General features: G+C 40.8%; 1 protein-coding gene and 1 long non-coding RNA gene across 3 annotated transcripts in view; one reads left to right on the top strand and one right to left on the bottom strand.

Annotated features, from left to right (window-relative positions):
• GLCCI1 (glucocorticoid induced 1) overlaps positions 1-21,780 on the bottom strand; it is a 96,858-nt gene that overhangs the window by 21,292 nt on the left and 53,786 nt on the right. The window contains exons 4-5 of one of the 2 annotated variants that reach the window (XM_034760522.1): positions 5,251-5,367; positions 815-967 (exon numbers count right to left, since the gene is read on the bottom strand). In XM_034760522.1, coding sequence (XP_034616413.1) covers positions 815-967; positions 5,251-5,367 — 270 coding nt within the window. The remainder of the gene's footprint in view (positions 1-814; positions 968-5,250; positions 5,368-21,780) is intronic. The other variant, XM_034760523.1, reaches the window with a different exon arrangement.
• LOC117872251 lies at positions 5,344-19,990 on the top strand. Its single transcript, XR_004644436.1, has 3 exons — positions 5,344-5,388; positions 17,083-17,297; positions 19,458-19,990. It is a non-coding gene; the product is annotated as an uncharacterized LOC117872251 (long non-coding RNA).

Below are 21,780 nucleotides of genomic sequence, written 5' to 3'. Positions count from 1 at the left end.
CTCACTGGCTGCGGTCCCCGGCCAATTGGAGCTGTGGGGCCAGTGCTCAGGGTGGGGCAGGGGCAGCGCACGGAGCTCCTGTGGCTGTTCCTCTGCCTAGGAGCAGCAGGGACATGTCACCGCTTGCGGGGAACCGCCCGAGGTGAGTGCCGCCTGGATTTGGTGCCCTGAAATGCCAGTTTCAGGTTGGTAAAGTGCCAGACAACACAAGCTTTTACTGTATTAAGTTTTGCCATGCCTAGAGCCAGTCGGAAAATATTTTTCTCCCTCGGTGGAGAACCAAAACTGAAATATTTGTCCATTAACAGAAATAATTCAATTCTTAAATGCTGCCGCGGTATGCCCCATGTATTTGTAGTTTGCTCCCATTCTCTTCTACAAGTAGTATCCCTACCTGGTCTACATCCCTCATGATGCACCACACAGTCTCCCCTCTTAGTGAGGACAGGTGAAAGACCAAGGAGATGAAGTCCAGTTCAGGAGTCCAGCCCCCAAAGGAGAATTCAGACAAAGGCAATTGAACTACAACTCTCATGGGAGTACCACAGCAGCATGAAATGGAAATATTTAGGTTTTAGCTGAAATATTTGAGGTTTTGATGAAACCGAAATGTTCTGTAGAAAGCAGATATTTTTCACAAAAAAAACTATTTAGCCAAAACCTCAATTTTTCCATAGAAAAAGTTAACGGAAATTTTTCAAGCCAACCCTAGATGTAAAGCTATGTTGCGTCAGTCATTTCGAAGATTCTCACAACACGTTACTAAATTCTGACCATTAAAAATGTAAAAACACCCCAAAAACTTAAACCTTACCTTGGATACTTCTTCTTTTCCACTGGTTTCTTTAATGAATACTTTTTCTAATTCAGGGCTTATTCCTTCTACATTGCACGGCACACGTGAAACAGTTGATTTTGGCACTGAAATATTTGACAGTGGCATAGGGACTGATCTGGAGATAGAAGCCTACAAGGTCAATGAGATAAAATATTATATAGGCTTTAAAATTGGAGAGTTTTCTAAGATGAAACATTGGGTCAGTATTACTGAGGTCATTATCATATTTTAAAAATCTATAGACAGCGAATTAAAGAATCATGCACTAATTTTAAAATCTAGAGAAGCTCATTTTCATCTTTAGTTTGTTAACTGAATATTAAAAAATGTACTTACCACTAAGAAACTAGAAAGACAGAAATTAAAGATTACATACATTTAATGCCACTCACTATTTTTTCTTGTAAAGTGAATAGAATTTTATATGAAATAGTTTACTGCAGTGCTTTTCAATACTTGGCCTGTATAATTTCTAGGGAATGCAAAGGTGTAGCATGCAGAATGCAAAGGGAGAAAAACCTCTGATAAACATAAAGCCTTCAAATAGATAGAAAAAGTAAAAAGAAAAATGTAAAGAAAAAAACAAATCCAGTCAGACCTTTTGTTTGTAATTTCCCCATATCATGTATATGCTTACTCTATAGACACTGCTGGTTTATTCTGTATACTGGCCCAAATGCATGCTCATGTTTAACTGGCATTTCCTGACATTTGAGTGCCTAGCCATGCAACGTTAACAGTCTCTTTATGCAGGTTTTTTTTTTTTTTTTTGACTGGTTTATAGTAAAGGTAAAATGAAACTTTCATTCTAAACCTTTATTTTCAGAACTATACCGTTTTCCCATGTTTGTTCCAGATATTGCTTTTACCTCAAAATCAGAAGAGAATCCCACTTAGTCATTTGAAGATCCGGCATTCAAATAAACACAGGTATGGTTTTGAGGAAAGGCATATTAACTTCTTGATTTAAACAAGTGAATTAAAGGCTGGAAATTAATGTTACCACAATATTAGGTACTTTCATTATGTGATCAGTGAATACTGAGCAATGGGACATTCACAGTATTCAGCAAATAATATAATGAACAGGCATAAAACTATTTATACTTCTACAGTAAGACTAAATTGCACTGTGTACTGTTTTATGCTTTTACTGCACCCTTTTCTATGCTCTCGCAGCATGTAGCACTTTATTACTACATATCTCATAGAAGACAGAAGAGTTAGTATGGCTACAGAAACATTAATTTATAATTGTAAGATTAAAATTGCATTTGAGATTATGTTTTTTTTTTTTTTTTTTTAATTCAGAATTATGCTTGTATTTCTTTTGTTCGCTTTCCCACCAATCTCCAGTTTATTTTGGCAACATTAGCCATAAGAACATTAGCATTGAAAATGCTGTTTCAAAGTTCGTTAGTTTTTGCTTTATGCTCTTCACATTAATGCGTGTTTGTGCCATCACTATTGACTGCTTTGGAAATGACATATTGAACTCACACTTATGATTTCTTGAGACACCCTAAAGAACAGCTATACTAAAGAACCAAGATCTTGTTTCCATGTACATTTCACAAGTATTAAGGAACAAGGAAAGAGAAACATTTATTTATACAACACCATAATTGTGTAGGGCATTTTACAGACAAGAAAGAAATAGTCCCTATTCCCAAAGAGCTTCCAGCCTAAATTTGTTTGCAGTGATGTTGAAGCCATTTTGGTTCCAGGATATTAGAGCAGTGGTTCTCAAACTTTTGTACTGGTGACCCCTTTCACAAAGCAAGCCTCTGAGTGCGACCCCCCCCCCTTATAAATTAAAAACACTTTTTTATATATTTAATACCGTTATAAATGCTGGAGGCAAAGTGGGGTTTGGGGTAGAGGCTGACAGCTGGTGACCCCCCCACGTAATAACCTCATGACCCCCCCAAGGGGTCCTGACCCCAGTTTGAGAACCCCTGTATTAGAGCGACAAGGAGGGTGAAGTAATATCTTTTATTGGACCAATTTCTGTTGTGAAAGAGACAAGCTTTTGAGTTTACACCGAACCCAGATCTGAAGAAAAGCTGTGTAAGCTCAAAAGGTTGTCTCATTCATCAACAGCAGTTGGTCCAATAAAAGATGTTAGCTCATCCACCTTGTCAATCTAAATCTGGACATACCCCCATAACAAGTGAGGACACAAACAATGGGAAGGAAGAAGGGGACGACAAAAAATGCATACATTTCTAGTCTAAGCAAGAACTTGACTATCAATTCACCTTTTTTTAATGGTTATTTTGTACACTGATAAATCGAGAGATGTGTTGGAGAAACGTGCTCAAAATAAGCAGAGGATAAACAGAGTATGTAATTTTAATAATGTGAACACTGAAAAATTATTCTTGAAACTAAATGGGCAGAGAATACCAAACACACAGTTTCAAATATCTGGGTTCTTGAATCAGGGGAAATGAAGGATGAAATTAGAGCTAGGATAATAAATGCCTACCTCAAATGGAGAGAGATAAGTGGTTTAGTATGTGACAGGAAGATACCAATAAAATTAAAAGGGAAAGTCTATAAAACAGCAGTTTGTCCAGTTTTAATGTATAGTGCTGAGTATTGGACAACAAAGAAGAAACATGAACAAATGATCTGTTCCACAAAAACGCAAATGTTGACATGGATGACTGGTGTAAGCAAGAAAGACCACGTAAAGAATGAGTACGTTAGAGCAATGTGACATTCATACTATTCAACAAATAATATAACGGACAGGTACATGCTCAATGTAACATTCATAAATGAAAATAAAATGAGGGAATACAGGCTCAGATGTTTTGGTCATATAAAGCGCAGTTCTAACTACTATGTGGTAAGACAGTCCTCCCGATCAAGACAGAAGGAAAAAGACAGAGGTTGCCCAAGAAGTTATAAAGGAAGACATGTTAGTATGTGGTGTGATAGAGAATATGGCATTGAGCATAGCACTTTGGAGGGAGAGGACTTGTACAGCAGATCCCATTTGATAGGATTAAAACAAAAAAAGAAGAAGAATTTTTTACACTGAAAAACTGAAACTGCCTGTACTTATTTTTTTATGGGATGAGCGCAATTTAGATGCCTGTCTAAGGGGAAGGAATATAGAAGCGCAAAGGGAGGGGAGAAGAGATGGAGCAATGGTTCAGAGGACAGGAGGATTGGAAAGGGGCACTTAGTAGTCGTGAGAACAAATGCAGCTAGTAGTGTGTTACTTATAAGTAATGTTAGTCAGTTTCATTCCATCTTTTAAACTCACTAGTGTTACTTCTAAAGGCCAGTCCATCCTTCAAATTGACTAAATTTAGTTGTAAAATTCATTTCCTACAATCTCCATGAAATCAAATACTTTATCATTTACACTGTAGTGAATTTTCTAAAAATAAAAATTGTGATTTACACAGGGCTCCAACTACAAGGCCAGAAGGAACCACTGTGATCGTCTAATCTGATCACCTGCATAACACAGGCTATAGAACTTCTCTGAATTAATCTTGTTTGCACTAGAGTGCAACTTGCTGAAAAACATCCAATCTAAATTTAAAAATTGCCAGTGATGGAGAATCCACCACAACCCTTAGTAAATTGTTCCAATCCATACTGCTAAAAAAACCCTCTGCCTTATTTACCAGTCTGAATTTATCTAGCTTCAACTTCCAGTCACTGAATCTTGTTACACCTTCATTTGCTAGATTGAAAACTCTCTTATCAAAATTTTGTTCCACATATAGCTACTTACAAGCTGTGATCAAGTCACCCGTAACCTTCTCTGTTGTTGTGAAGATGTGTCCTTGCTAATGTTGCAGCTAGCCATGGTGATGAGTAAGTTTCTGAGGATCTTTTAACATCCTCAAATTATGGAGGTATGTGGAAGTAGACTGCCACTGGACCCAGAGATCCCAAACATCTCAGTGACAGTGATCCAATGGAGAAAAGGACAAGGGTAGGTAAGACCAGCTTGCCCTCCCAGAACCCAGCTGCTGCACTAGCAGCAGTGGCATTCCTTGGAGGTGAGAGACAGCCTGTGTTCCCAGGATGTTAACTGGCAGTGGTCAAATGGACATAAGGAGATAACAAGTAGTCCCAGCTCAACCACTGAAGCCTTTTGCTGATGCTATGTCTGACTGCAGGAGTATTTTTGAGAAGAGTTTTTAAAGAGTATCTTTCAACATTTACAGGAGGCATAAGTTGCTTTCTTGGCACAGTTCTCTTTTTTATTATATGACTGTGACTTTGGGATAAAACCCATGACATCAATCTGTGTTAAGCATTTCAACATGACTTAAAACATGGGAAGGGAATCAAAGGAGAAATGGAAAGAAACAGAAGGCTATTCTCTTTTTTTTTTTAAACAAAATTAAGGTTGCTGATGCTAGCAGTGAACTGCTTACCTGAGTCTGACTGATTGCTATATGGTTGCCATGGAGCGGTGACTGACGTTCTTTTTCTTTACTGTGACGACTGCTCTGTTTGCTGCGTTGGAGCTGCTGCCTCAATTTGGCAATCTGCTGGAAAGACATAAAATCAAGGTAAGATGAGATGTGACAAAGGTAACTGCTTATATCTTTACTTATATCAAGCAGTATCATGGACAAAAGAAAATCAAATATTTTCTAGAGCATTTTATAAAGGAACAAGTCTGCTGCTTCTTGCAGCACAGTCATCAATCATTTGGCCTATACATTACATTCTTTTTCAAAATATTTGCCTAATCAACAATCTGAATTTGAAGGCAAACTCAATTTAAATGCTGAATTTTCTCAGGTGCAAAATAAACCCTAATAATAGATGCAAACCACAATCATTCCCCCGGACTCTGGCCTTTTGTCAGATTTTGTTGCTTCTCAACTGGTTTGACATCAGAGAAAATAATTTACAGACTTTGTAGATTTCCCTGGTCCTAAACAGAACCATGTTGATCATTGATATTTCCCACCATTACTGACAAAAGTCTTCAAATTCTGACAACTAACATGCACTGATTCACTTCAGAAAAGCTATCTAGCACACCTTTAGCCTATTTTACAATGCTATTTTAAAATTGCCCCATGCAGACCAATTCTCTTTGGCAAAGTGCTGATGATTTAAAAAAACAAAAAAAAAACAAATAAAAACAAACTATACAGTGCTGCCTATTCAAAGATTCACACATTTTAAGGTGAAAAGGGACCATGACCATTATTGGTCATTTACTCTGACCTGCTGCATAATACGTTACAGAATTTCACCCAAGGATCCCTACATCTAGCCCAATAACTTCTGATTGAATACAGTAAATCTTTTAAACACATCTAATCTTTAAAGACTGTGTCTGTGCGCTAAGACTTATGTTCCATTGTATGGGACACATCATTTTGCACTCTTGGTGTTCAATCTCCCTGGATCCATGAGATGAGACAATGATTTCAACATGCTAAATTCAAACACTGTCCTGTCTGCATAGCTGAAGTAAGGCAGAGCAGTTCCTATTGTACTACACAGATTCCTTCTTGGGTAACATGCTACCAGACGGTGATTTGGAGGATATTCCTATAAATATGACTTTTTGAAGAAAATTCTATTTACAGCATTTACTAACAGTACACAAAACGGAGATTACTGCACAAATCACCAGAAACAAAAAGGGAGCATATAGAGACAACATTAAGACTAAGATCAGAAGGGACCATCATGATCATCTAGTCTGACCTCCTGTACATTGCAAACCACAGAACTTCACCTACCCACTTAAAACTACAATACCCACCTGGGGAAGTGAGGAAACAGATTGACAGAGCGAGAGGGGTACCCAGAAGTCACCTACGACGGGACAGGCCCAACAAGGAAAATAACAGAACGCATCTGGCCACCACGTACAGCCCACAGCTAAAACCTCTCCAGCACATCAACGATCTACAACCTATCCTGGAAAACAATCCCTCACTCTCTTGGGAGGCAGGCCAGTCTTTGCTTCAGACAGCCCCCCAACCTGAAGCAAATACTCACCAGCAACTACACACCACACCACAGAAACACTAACCCAGGAACCAATCCCTGTTACAAGCCCCGTTGCCTACTCTGGCCCCATATCCTCTCTAGCGACACCATCAGAGGACCCAACAACATGAGCCACAACATCAGGGGCTCATTCACCTGCACATCTACTAATGTGATATATGCCATCATGTGCCAGAAATGCCCCTCTGCCATGTACATTGGCCAAACCGAACAGTCTCTACATAAAAGAATAAATGGACGCAAATCAGACATCAGGAAAGGTTACATACAAAAGCCAGTAGGAGAACACTTCAATCTCCCTGGACATTTTATAACAGATTTAAAAGTAGCCATTCTTCAACAAAAAAACTTCTAAAACAGACTTCAAAGAGAAACTGCAGCGATACAATTCATTTGCAAATTTAACACCATTAATTTGGGCTTGAATAGGGAGTGGGAGTGGCTGGCTCACACAAAAGCAATTTTCCCTCTCTTGGTATTGACACCGCCTAATCAATTATTGGGAGTGGATCACATCCACCCTGACTGAAGTGGCCTGTCAACATTGGTTCTCCACTCATAAGGTAACTCCCCTCTCTTCATGTGTTAGTATATTTATGCCTGCATCTGTAATTTTCACTCCATGAATCTGAAGAAGTGGGGTTTTTTACCCACGAACGCTTATGCCCAAATAAATCTGCTAGTCTTTAAGATGCCACCAGACTCCTCATTGTTTCTGTGGATACAGACTAATACGGCTACCCCTCTGATACCTACCCACTTGTGTAGTAGTCCCCTAACCTCTGGCTGAGTTACTGAAGTCTTCAAATCATGGTTTAAAGAATTCAAGTTACAGAGGATTAACCATTTACACTAGTTTAAACCTGCAAGTGACCCATGACCCTTGCTGCAGAGGAAGGCAAAAACCTCCTAGGGTCTCTGTCAATCTGACTCGGGGGAAAATTCCTTCCTGACCCCAAATATGCTCATCAGTTAGACCGCGAGCATGTGGGCAAGACCCACCAGGCAGATACCTGGGACAGAATTGTGTGTAGTAACTCAGAGCCCTCCCCATCTAGTGTCTCTTCTCCAGCTGCTGGGGATTTTTGCTACTAGTAGTCGCTGATGGGCCACATGCCATTGTAGGCAGTCCCATCATACCCTCTCCTCCATAAACTTATCAAGCTCAGTCTTGAAGCCAGTTAGGTTTTTTGCCCCCATGCTCCCCTTGAAAGGCTGTTCCAGAACTTCACTCCTCAGATGGTTAGAAACCTTTGCCTATTTTCAAACCTAAACTTGTTGATGGCCAGTTTATAGCCATTTGTTCTTATGTCCACACTGGCACTTAATTTAAATAATTCCTCTCCCTCCCTGGTATTTATCCCTCCGATGTATTTATAGAGAGCAACTGTCTCTCTCCTAAGCCTACTTTTAGTTAGGCTAAACAAGCCAAGCTCTTGGAGTCTCCCCCCAGAAGGTAGGTTTTCCATTCCTCAGATCATCCTAATAGATCTTCTCTGCACCTGTTCCAGTTTGAATTCATCTTTCTTAAACAGGGAGACCAGAACCTCACACAGTATTCCAGATGAGGTCTCATCAGTGCCTTGTATAATGATACTAACACTTCCCTGTCTCTACTGGAAATACCTCACATGATGCAACCTAGGACTGCATTAGACTTTTTCACGGCCACATCACATTGACAGCACATGGTCATCCTGTGATAGACTATTACACCCAGGTCTTTCTCCCCTCCGTTGCTTCCAACTATTAAATCCCCATTTTATAGCAAAAATTCTTGATTTTAGTCCCCAAAATGCATGACCTTGAACTCTGAACTACTAAATTTCATCCCATTTCTATTACTCCAGTTTACAAGATAATCCAGATCTTCTTGTATGATATTACGGTCCTCCTCTGTATTGGCAATACCTCCCAACTTTGTGTCATCCACAAATTTTATTAACACACACTTATTGTGCAAAGGTTAGTAATAAAAATGTTAAATAAATAAGATTAGTCCCAAAATCAATCCCTGAAGAACTCCTCTAGTAATCTCCCTCCAGCCTGACAGTTCACCTTTCAGTATGACCCACTATACTCTCCCCTTTAACCAGATCCTTATCCGCCTTCTCAGTTTAATTCTCAGATTAATCCCCATCTTCTCCAATGCCATACTGAAATCAAGGTAGATTAGATCTACTGCCTTTCCTTAGTCTAAAAAAATCAGTTATCTTCTCAAAGAAGGAGATCATATTGGTCTGGCATGATTTATTTTTTGTAAAATCATGTTGTATTTTATCCCAATTACTATTTACCTCTATGTCTTAACAACTTTCTCTATCAAAATTTGTTCCAAGTCCTTTCATACAATTGAGGTAAAACTAACAGGCCTGTAGTTTCCTGGATCACTTTTTTCTAAAAAAATGAATATTAGCAATTCTTCAGTCATAGGGCACAACCCCCAAGTTTACAGATTCATTAAAATCCTTGATATTGAACTTGCAAATTTCATGGGCCAGTTCCTTTAATATTCTTGTCTGGAGATAATCTGCCTCCCTCCATCCCCGATTTAGTCCCATTAAGATGTTTGAATTAAACTTCCACCTCAGATGTGGTAATTTCTACCTCCATATCCTCGTTACCATTAGCCACCCTGCTACTACTCCTAAGCTCTTCAATAGCCTCATTAAAAACTGAGATGAAGTAATTGTTAGGTATCAGGCCATGCCTAGACAATCTTTAATCTCTACCCCATCCTCAGCATTTAGCAGTCCCACTTCTTTCCTTGTTTTTTTCTTATTGTAGAGCTATAGAACCTTTTACAATTGGTTTTAATTCCCTTTGCAAGGTCCAACTCTGCTTGGCTTTTGACAGTTCTCACTTGATCCCTACACGTTCTAACCTCCAAGAGGTAGCTTTCCTTGCTGATCCCTCCCATGATCCATTCCTTGTAGGCTTCCTTTTAATCATCTGTTTGAGATCCTTGCTCATCTATCTTGGTCTGCAACCCTTCCCTATTAATTTTTCCGCTTGCTTGGGATGTAGGCTTCAAATAGCTTCTGCAACTTTGACAAAGTAATTCCAAGCCTCCTCTACATTCAGACCCTTGAGTTCTTCAGTCCAGTCAACTTCCCTAACTAATTCCCTTAATTTTTTAAAGTGAGCTCTTTTGAAAACAAAAGGACCCTTGTTGCAGATCTATTTTTGCTTATCCTTCTATTTAGTTTAAACTGAATTAGCTCATGATCACTCAAACAATGATTGTCCTCTAAAACCAGTTCTTCTATGAAGTCCTCACTAGTCACCAATACCAAATCTAAAATAGCATCACATCTTGTTGGTTCAGCAACTACTTGATGAAGAAATCTGTCAGCTATCACATGCAGGAAAATCTGGGCCCTACTATTATTATTATTAGCACTTGTCCTCCAATCTATATCTGGAAGTTAAAGTCTCCCATAATCACACAATTCCCAGTAGTATTTATTTCATTAAAAACATTAAATAGGTCTCTATCCATAACCAAATCGGATCCTGGCGGTCGGTAGCACACCCCAAACACTATATTGGGGAACCTCCAGTAGCTTTCTTCCCTAACGTGATTTTGGTCCAAAAATATACTCTGTCTTACCCATTCCATCATTTCTAATTTCTTTACAATCTACCTCATCATTAATATACAATGCTACTCCATCATCTTTGCCTTTATTTCTGTCTTTCCTGAACAGCACATATCTTTCAATACCTGTAATCCAGTCATAGCTACTATTCCACCATGTTTCTGTTATTGCTACAATATCTGGTTTCAATTTCTGCACCAGTAGTTTTAGTTCCTCCATTTTGCTACCCAGGCTCCTTGCATTGGTGTACAAACATCTCAATTGTTGCTGCTTGGCTTCACCAATTTTCCTCATCCGATTAAGTGTTGTCATTCTACTGCCAGTATCACCTACCTGACTGGTATCAGCATTATACTTCCTTTTAATGTCCATTCTCCTACCCACTGCTGTTCCCTTCTCCGTTGCTGTATCATTTCATACTTGATTTTCCTCCCTCTCAATGTTAAAATCAGATGTGGAGATTTCATGAGAATCTCCCAACCATCTCCCCTGAGTTCCTAGTTTAAAGCTCTTATTGATTTATGTCAATCTCTATCCCAGAAGTCTATTTCACTCCCTACTCAGATGGTGTCTATCCCATGAGAACTGTCCTCTGTCCATGAATGCCTCCCAGTGGTCAAACATCTGAAAGCCCTCCTTACTGCGCCACTGCCTGAGCCATCTGTTGATCATCATAATCTTGTCTCACCTTCGTTCTCCTCCTCTAGGGACAGGCAGAATCCCACTGAAGATCACCTGACCCTCCATTTCCTTACGCACCTTCCTCAGCCTGACGTAGTCTCCCTTGATATGTTGGGCCGCGCACATGCCGTAGCCATCTCGCACTGCTCCGAGTGGTTATACAGCAGTGCACAGCCATACGACCCCTAGTTTCTTCTCTACCCCAGAGAATTGGTATGAAACTCCAAAGCAGAGGGGCGGAGGGAGGGTAGTGGAGCACCCATCTCGAAGAACCTCAGTTTCTGCACAAGGTGAGTAACCTCCTCTTCTTCAAGAAGTATCCCTGTGGGTGCTCCACTTTAGGTGACTGCAGAGCAGTGCCCCTCAGTGGAGGGAAGGGGCTTCGGAGTTGATGGTGGATAACACTGAGCATCTGCTGCTGATTGTTGTTCCAAAGCATAGTGTTTAGTAAAAGTATGGGCTGATGCCCAGGTAGCTGCTTTGCAAATGTCAGCGATAGGTACATTATTGAGAAGGGCCACAGATGTTGATAACGCTTGTGGAGTGCATGCGAATGCCCGGTGGGAATTACAGATTGTTGTTTTGGTAGCACAAATGGATACATCCAGATATTCATTTGGATACTCTGTTTTGAGATTGTTTGGCCCTTTGAGCGTTCTGTTATGGAAACAGAATAGTTGAGATGATTTTCTGAATGTTTTTGTTCTATGTAGAAAGCTCTGTGAACATCTAGCATATAGAGCGAGGCCTCCCTCCCGTCAGCAAGTGGCTTCGGGAAAAATATAGGTAAGTAAATGGGCTCATTTAAATGAACAGGAGAGGCAACCTTGGGTATGAACTTAGGATGCGAACGTAGGATTACTTTATCCTTAAAGAATGTAGTATAAGGTGGGTGTGCCATTAGGGCACCTAATTCTCCCACTCGTCTTGCGGACTTGATAGCAATGAGGAAAGCCACCTTCATTGATAAGTGCAACAAAGAGCAAGTTGCAAGGAGTTCAAACAGTTTTCTCACGTGACCATGTAGAAAAAGGTTGAGATCCCACATGGGAGTAGGGTTTCTTAGTGTGGGGTAAGTGTTGTTTTGTATGCCTTTAAGAAAGCATTTAATTGTCGGGTGAGCAAAGTTAGGGACTCCGTCCACCTTGTCGTGGAAGGAGGTGATGGCAGCCAAATGTACTCTGATGTAGCTTGTAGATAGCCCCGATTTTTTAAACCCCAGTATATAGTCGAGGATTCTTGGTAGTGGGGCCGACTATGAAAGATCTGTTTGTCCTGACACCAAGTGCAGAATCATTTCCACTTATGAATATATGTCTTTCTTGTGCTTATTCTCCGACTGTTCCGTAGTACGTCTTTCACTTCCTCAGAACAGTCCTTCTTGACCCACATCAGCCATGGAGTAACCAGGCCTTGAGATGGAGTACTCTGAGGTTGGGGTCACGGACACGCCTCGCATTCTGTGACAGACGGTGAGGCACTAAGGGAAGGGTTCGAGGCGGTTTCACTGCCATCTGTCACAGGTATGGGAACATTTGTCTAGGCCATGTGGGTGCAATGAAAATGATCCTGGATTTGTCCTGCCTGATCTTGTGAATGCCTCGGCTCAGGAATGGGGTCAGAGGAAATGCATTCATCACTGGCACCTGCCATTTTATGAGGAGCGCGTAGCCTAGTGAGTGATTTCCCAATCTGGCCTGGGACCAATATTGTGGGCACGTGGAAATCTGACCTTTTGCAAAAGAGATCTATGGTGGGGAACCCCCATAGTTTGAATATGGCTTTGAGAATTCTGGGATCCATCTTCCACTTGGGGGTTTGTGGAAAAATCCCTGCTTAGTTGATCCACTGTTGTATTCTGACAGAAAGCCGATATTTCTATGTGGTTGGTGATGCACCAATTCCAGAGGTGTATTGCTTCTGTACATAGGGGGTATGATCATTCTCCCCCTTAGCGATTTATATAGAACATGCATGCTATATTGTCCAAAGGGATCTTGATGGCATTGTTCTTGATTAAATGGAGAAAGTGCTCACGTGCATTTTGGACTATCCTTAGCTCCAATAAGTTTATGTGCAGGTTGGACTCCGCTGGGGACTAGCGGCCTTGGATTGTATTGTCGCATAGATGTGCCCAACCAACAGGGGACACGTCTGTCATGATGGTCACGGGTGGAACTTTTTGTTGGAAAGGGATGCCTGAGCAGACGTTCTGTGATTGTGTCCACCATGTTAGTGAGTCTTTTACCCTGCATGGCATTGTGAGGTGTCTGAGAGAGAGAGTGTGTGTGTGTGTGCGGGGGGGTATATACACTGTTCGAAGCCAGGCCTAAGCATCTCATGTGGCATCTGGCATCTTTTACAACAAACGTTGTCGCCAACATGTGCCCCAAGAGTTGTAAACATGTTCTGGCAGATGTTTGCGGGCTGTCCATCACCGCTGAAATTAAGTTGACTAGAGTGAGAAAGCACGGTTGGGGTAACACTGCTGTGAGACAGTCCTATGAATTCTAATGGTTGAACAGAAACCAGTGGGCACTTCTGTACATTTATTTGCAATCCGAGGTCCGTGAACAGGGTTATCGTGGTCTGCATGGCGTTTATTGCTCCTTGCTGCATTGATGCCCTTATCAGGCAGTCATCTATGTATGGAAATATCATCACTCCTTGTCTGTGGAGGTGAGCTGCAATGACAGTGAGAACCTTGGAAAAAACTCTTAGGGCAGTGGACAGGCCAAAGAGTAGTACTCTGTATTGGAAATGTTGATGCCCTAGGATGAATCTCAGGAATCTTCTGTGTGACAGGTGAATGGTAATATGGAAATAAGCGTCCTGGAAGTTGAGGGCCAAGAGCCAATCCCCTTTCTCTAATGCCAGAATTATTGTGGATAGAGTCACCATTGTCACTAATTTGTTGAGTTTTCGTAAATCCAAGACTGGTCTCCACCTGCAGCTCTTTTTCTGAGTAAGAAAGTAATGGAAATAAAAACCTCTCCCCCGTGTTGAGATGGCATGGGTTCCACGACACCTAATTGTAAGAGATGGTTTATTTCCTGTTGTAACAGATGTTCATCAGAGTGGTCCTTAAAGAGGGACAGAGAGGGGGAGTGAGTAGGTGGGATAGAAATAAAGGGGATGGAGTAGCTGTTCCAGATAATCTCTAGAACCCATTTGTCTGTTGTGATGGTGTTCCATATTGGGTAGTATAGTGACAGACGGTCTCCGAACGGTTCTGGAATCGGAGTGTGGGGAAAAAGAAAGATATATAATTTTTTTTAAGAGAAAAAAATAAAAGTAAAAGGTAAAATGTAAAGGACAAGGGAATAGAGTAGCTAACTACAACTAAGCTAACACTATCAGGAACAACTATGAACTATTAAGCTTATCTGAGGTAAGATACAGTGCTGCTGTCGCTCTGACTCAAGCCAAAGGCGGTAGAGAAGGACCTGGGGGAGGGTTGGCTACGCACCACAATGTAACCACTTGTAGCGGTGCGATATGGCTACGGCGTGTGCATGGCCCAACTGGGCACTGCTACTACAAATCTCTGATTACGAGTGCAGGGCGCCAAAGAAGAACAGTAAGTTATTTCTATTTATGCTCTGAAATGTGCATCCCAAGGCTGTATCTGCTGTGGTATCAAGATGTCTAAATACTAGGTCTTCGCCTAATTCAAATCCCAGAAAGTGTCCAATCATTAAGGAAATTTTCAAACTTTTCTTTCCAAACTAATAGTCAATTCCACCTTTCCACTGAGACTGTTTGACATATTTGAAAAATGTTGGACAGAAAACATGTAATGAAGTAAGAGAAAATTCAAATCAAAGGGAAAAAAAAACTATACACGAACAATTAAAAATGAACAGTACCAGACAGACAGGTATCAGCTCTTTCAGGACACAGAAAATAATAGTATGACAAACTCATCTGCATTTTTCTGTTAAGCATTCAAATTATGATGGCCAAATGTCCTGAAACAGACAATTACATTGACAATCTATTCTTCCTAGATCTGCTAATTTCCTGAAATTACAAAATCTATTTGCTGCTACCACAGAATCTGTGGGTTTCCTTTTCTGCACGATCAATATCTTTACACTTAGAAGTTGCTAGCATTATTCCTTCCATCCACACTGCCATTTATAATTATGGGATCATTAGACTTCAATTATGAAGAAGTTGATCCTATCTCAGAATATTTTAATATTGTTACATTTACAAAATAATTAGAATCATACTATCTACTATCTCACAAATAACTGTAATATTTGTCATGATCCTTGTTCGAATGTTCACTAACGTTATTTTTTTGCTTATTGAATTTCACCTCTGAAGTCTAGGTGGACACCACAGCATAGTAACATATTGTATATACTCGTTCATTAGCCCATTTGTTTATAAGCTGGCCCCCCAAGATGGTTAGGTAAAAATAGCAAAAACTATATGACCCTTTATAAGCCAACCNCTTCATTTATTATAACCCAAATTAGGGTCTTCTGATCCTTATCCCTCTACCAGTCTATAATTTGTTTCATAATGCCTAATGATATATCTTAGCAAGAGAGAGCTCTCCTTTTATTTAGTATAAATCGAAAGGTTACTGAATAGTAGTACCGTATTTACTCGTTCATAAGCCGAATATTTTTGGGAAAAAGGTGACGCATCAAAGAGCGGGGGTCGGCTTATAAACAGGTCTATATCAAAATTTGATGATTTTAAACTTTATAGAATCATTGAATTGAATATCTAATATGTTGTCGTTTTGTTTACCTGGAGCGTCTGCAGGCATGGAGCCCCTCAGCTCCCTGTAGCTGTGGTTCGCCGCTCCCAGCCAATGGGAGCTGTGGGAAGTGGCTGGGAACAGCGAACTGCAGCTACAGGGAGCTGAGGGGCTCCATGCCTGCAGACGCTCCAGGTAAACAAAACGACAACATATTAGATATTCAATTCAATGATTCTATAAAGTTTAAAATCATCAAATTTTGATATAGACCTGTTTATAAGCCGACCCCCGCTCTTTGATGCGTCACCTTTTTCCCAAAAATATTCGGCTTATGAACGAGTAAATACGGTACTACTATTCAGTAACCTTTCGATTTATACTAAATAAAAGGAGAGCTCTCTCTTGCTAAGATATATCATTAGGCATTATGAAACAAATTATAGACTGGTAGAGGGATAAGGATCAGAAGACCCTAATTTGGGTTATAATAAATGAAGAATTTCTGAAGCCAATTCTTCAAATTGGCTTTGATCACTACTCGCCACTTCTACCTTGGTACAAGAAAGCATACAAAAAGTACTTGGGGCTCTTACTGTTCTGTCAGTGTAAAAGGGCCTTAAAGTGGGAGTAAAAGGAAGCCACATACCCTTCATAACAATAGTTCTTTGATACGTGTTCTTATCTATATTCCACAGTGGGATACGTATGCATTTCATGTGCGAGACCGGAGAATGCTAGCAACTAATGTTTGTTGGCCTGCATTTGTAGCCTTGCTCTCCTTGTGCTCTGTGCTGAGGGTATAATGGGCAGTGCAGACTGATGCCTCTCCGATTCCTCGGCTTACTGAAAATCAGAGAGGCTCTAAAGCAAATGGGAAGAAGGGAGAGTAGCAGAATACAGAGAGGGACCACACATCTCAAAGAAATCCAGTTATGAAGGATAAGTATCTTCCCCCTTATTTTTCCTTTGAGTGCTGGTTCCTTTGTGTATTCCACTGTGGATGTCTGGCAAGCAGTACCCAGAGGAGGAGAGTGTGAGGATGCAAGTGGTATAGATCTTGTAGAACCGCTGTTCCAAAGGATGCAGAGGCAGACGAGGCTTGGACCAAAGCATAATATTTCATGAACGTGTGGCTGGAACTCCACATTACTGCGCCTTGCAAATATCAAGCAGAGGTACTTCTTGAAGTGATGCTTGAGGTTGCCTGTGCTTTTTTACAGTGAGCCCATACCCCCTGTGGGGAAGAAAGGTGTGCCAGCTGATAAAGTAGGATACAGCCACAGATCCACTTGGAAATTCTCTGGGAGGAGCCTCAAGCAACAGCCAGCCTAACTGACTTTCTGACCTGTTTACCAATAAAAGTGCCAAAGCTCATCTCATGCCAAAGGAATGAAGTCTAATTTCTCTGAGGCGTGCAGTTTTGGGAAGAAGACGGGTAAGTGGATAGTCTAGTTTACGTGACATTTCAAAACTACTTTAGCTGTGAACTTTGGACCCAGTCATAGTGAGACCTTGTCTTTATGAAATATTATTTAAGAAGAATCTACCATTAGGGCTCCCAGTTCTCTGAGTCAGGTGGAGAGGACATCAACATTGGTTTGCGCCGTGACTGTCCCATCAAAAGTATCTTTTGGTTTGGGGGTGAAGCTAGGTAGCTGCAGCAGAGATGGATCGGGCAGCGTATATCGATTTTTGTACCTTCTGCTGTTTATGAGGTGGCTTGTAAAAGTGCTGGTAGCAGAAGGGCTGTACTGAAGACCTTAGATTGTAAGATTGCTTATGGTTCTTCCTCTTCAGGACTAGTGTATACATACCCAGGGAAAGGAGGGTGGCCCTGGAATATTTTAGTGAATGCAAGGACACGTCTTCTGGTTGACAAGACTGACGTCAAAGGGCTAGTCTTGCCTGGTGTTCTGTACCTGAACCTGGAAGAGTGTAGCCAAGATTCCTAGTGCATCACTATAGCATAGGAGTGGCCAAACTTACTGACCATTCGAGCTGCATACGCTAATCTTCAGAAGTTCAAGAGCCATAGGACATGCACAACCTGGCCCGCGGGGTGATGCTTGCCAGGGCACACGTCTTCTGCCTGGACACTCCCCTACGGGGCTAAAGCCCTTAGACCCCACTCCGTACAGGGTAGAAGCCCCTAGTCCCAACACCTTGCCACAGGGCAGAAGCTCCAAGCTCCCCCCTGCCCAGTCTGGTAGGCAGAGAATGGGGGAGGGGAGTTCCGTGAGCCGCACTTTAACTGTAAAACAACATGCAGCTCACAAGCCACAGTTTGGCCACGCCTGCTATAGCAATTGCCATGGATCTTGAAGCAGTAGCGGCAGCATTAACTGCAGCTTGTGATGAGTTTCCTGCCACTTATCTGCCCTCATCAGGGGTCTCTTCCAGTTCTAGGAGATAGCCTATCTCCATATATTATTATTATAAAATAATTGAGGGGGAAGAAAAACTGAATAAAGAGAAGATGTCATTTTTTGTTACAGAGAAGCTTACAGGTTGCATTATTTTTTCAAAATTGTGCCAGTACAAAAGTCCTGGGCCCACCACTATTTGGAAAGTTGAAATATAATCAAATTTCACTGATTGCTTTGATATAAGCTGAAAGTACTATCACTATGATCATATGGGAAATTCTTCATAATTTCAATATTATTTGGCCACTTTAGAAATTTTGTCCTCTTCAAAGAAAGTGTATTTGCTCATTTTCACAGAAAATGAATTAAAACCAAGTATACCTGATTGACTACCCTACCAAGGACTTCATCCCAATGTCACAACATTTTTGACAGGGTCTTGAGATGAATTAAAGGAATTTAATTAGGCAAAGATTCTTCAATTCGGTACAGTGTTAAAAAAATTGAAGAAATATTATGTTCAACAACCACAGACAAACATACCCAGAAACCCCCATGCTCTAGTCACAATTTTTTTAACTCAACATCCCCAAATAAACAAACAAAAAAACCACACTGAAAACAATCACTTACTCCTGCTTAAACAGCCCTCATTATTATAATGACAAGGTATAGAGAATTGGCTGAAAAGAAAAGGATCCTTTTTGAATCCAAAAAGATCAATCTTTAAGGAGGAGAAAAGAAAAAGTGCCCTCAAACATTCAAAATGTGAGTTCAGGCTTGGGGGTGTCTTGCAATAACTGACTGCCTCACTATACCCAAAACAGAACAGAAAGCTTCACCTATAGCACTGCACTGAGCTGATGGTGATATTCCTCAAGTGTTGCTATTGGGGGGGGGAAAAAATCAGAAATTTAGCTCAGGTGTCATGATAAGTGTGACCCTAGAGCACCCCAATGTCAGAAGGCAAGGGGCTCCCTGGTATCTAGTAGTAAGTTTCAGCTGCCCTGACCAGCGCAGTGTACCCCAACTCACTGTTGTCATAATCTAAATCTAATGTCTAAAAGGTATCATGTAAAGTATATGTGAACTGGTGACACGCTGGTGATTAAAGTCATTGTGAAGTGTATGTATTAATGCTATATGTAAAATTATGGGCTAAGGTGATATTGTGTTTTGGAGTCTATAAACAGACCAAGGAGGCAAACCAGCCTTTTTTCCCCCCACAGACAGAAGAATGTGGCTCTGCCTGCTTGAGTGTGTCTCCAGTGTAAACAAAGTCAGGTGTGGCCAAAAGACAATGGATATCAGAGACTGGAGGAAGATCATTTGCATTGTAAAAAAAAAACACAAAAAGGAGAGAAGCCAGCATGGTGTCTACACCAAACAGGAGAAAGGAACTTTATCTAGGGATACACTTCAGAAGAACAGATTTAAAAGTTTTACTGGACTATACAAAGAAGGGGAATGAACCCCTAAATCCTCCTTTACCTGAAGAGTCAAAGAAACCAAGTGCTTTGAGCTCCATGTGTTGGGTCCTGGCTAAAGAACGGGCCAGCCATGCTGGAAGAATTGTGGAGGTCAGACAAACATCTCAGAATAAAAGATCCGGTTTGTTGAGTTTTAGAAACATATTTTTACTTTTGCTTGTTCGCAATCATTTCTATCCTTATTGCTTATACTTGGTATCACTAAACTTACATCCTTATGTTAATAAGCTTGTTATACTTTTACCATACATCATCTCAGTACAGGAACGCCTCACTTAAAGTTGTCCCGGTTAACGTTGCTGATCAATTAGAGCAGCGGTAATCAAAGGCGGTCCGCCGCTTGTTCAGGGAAAGCCCCTCACGGGCCGGGCCGGTTTGTTTACCTGACGCGTCCGCAGGTTTGGCCGATTGCAGCTCCCACTGGCTGCGGTTCGCCGCTCCAGGCCAATGGGGGCTGCGGGAAGTGGCGTGGGCTGAGGGATGTGCTGGCTGCCTTTAAGTACTCTGTGGGGTCAGAGTACTTAAAGGGGCAATGTGCGTCTCACACACACACGGTGTATGTCTCTGTCGCTCTCTGCCATTCTGTCTTCCCTCCCTCCATTCATGCTGCCTTGTAGAGTGTGACGCTACATTTAACCCTTGAGGGCTCAGCTGAGTGCGAGTTCATCATTTAGCAGTAAGGCATTCCCTGGGGAATATCCCACCCTCTGACTCTACCACCTCAACCAAGCTTCACAATCATCATTGCTGTGTACAGTATTAAATTTATTTATTTATATATATATAAAAAAAAAATCTGTCTGGCAAAAAACATTTCCCTGGAACCTAACACCCCCCCCATTTACATTCATTCTTATAGAGAAATTGGATTCGCTCAACATCGTTTTGCTTAAAGTAGCATTTTTCAGGAACATAACTACAACGTTAAGCAAGGAGTTACTGTACTTTGATTGAAGTGGAAGGTTTGTCAACCCCAGTTAAATTAATAAACTGCTATGTACTATCCCTTAGAAGGAGCATCAAATTCAGTAAGGTTTTGTGGGTGCTACAATAAGAGGAACTGAGCACTGCAGAAAGGTGTCTCTGAGGAACTCAGGAACTGGAGTTTACTGATTGTTACCTGCTGGGCAAGATTTGGACTTGCAGAATGCTGAAAATTTTGCCAGCATGACAGACAAGCTAGTGTCTCAGGGAGCTGACACATAGCTTTGCAGCTGCAAATTTCTCAGTTGTTGAGGCTGAGGAGGTAACAGTGGTTCACAGTTCTGGGAACCCAGGCAGATGACCACAATAGGCAACTCAAGAGCAGAGTGATTTTCAACCATCTGATTTAGTTATAAATTGTCATTTTTAGGAGACAATTTATTTGGAACCTTGAGCCTACATATTCTATTATTTTAAAAGCTTTCAGTGTATCTTTAAATAAAATATTCCCTAAGCTTAGTGCAAGTATTCAATCATGATTATTTTTTCCTGGTTAGTTCTTTTCAGCAACTGTATTTTATTTTAACTATACTAATGAAATTTAAAAATAGGACAGCACGTACTGTATACTCTACAAAACTAATTATAAAATATGCCTACAAATATTTGCTTAGTTCACAATGCCAGCCAACTAAAAGTGGTATGAATTAGTGGAATCATTGTTGGAACGAAAAGCAATGAAAAAACTAAACTGTCCGTTCAAAGCATGGAAAATGTCAACAGTTTGTTGACTGCCAAAGAGGTTAAGCACATTGGGAACACAGTTCAAAAACCCAAACACAAGGTAGTTTTACATATGTTACTAATAACAGAAATACAGTTGCCTAGCAGGGTTCACACTTCTCTCCATTGCTGCAGTCCTTGTTTTCGGTACTTATAACTTTGTCAAAGTAACCATTTCAGTTGATATTTTCCCTGACAAAAAATGCTTATTTTATTTTAACCAAAGTTGCAGCAAAAATGATACAGCTGTTTCAAAGAGTGGAATTAGGGGAGAATTCATTTTGCCCATGTTAAAAAAATTCTTACAACTGTTTCACTGAGAAGCTTTGGCATGCCTCCATGCTTTGGAGCAGGA

Source organism: Trachemys scripta, chromosome 2 (genome assembly GCF_013100865.1).
Source record: "Trachemys scripta elegans isolate TJP31775 chromosome 2, CAS_Tse_1.0, whole genome shotgun sequence".
NCBI classification, from domain to species: domain Eukaryota; kingdom Metazoa; phylum Chordata; order Testudines; family Emydidae; genus Trachemys; species Trachemys scripta.
The sequence above is the reverse complement of the archived record's forward strand: the minus strand, read 5'-3'. Positions and strand labels throughout refer to the sequence as shown.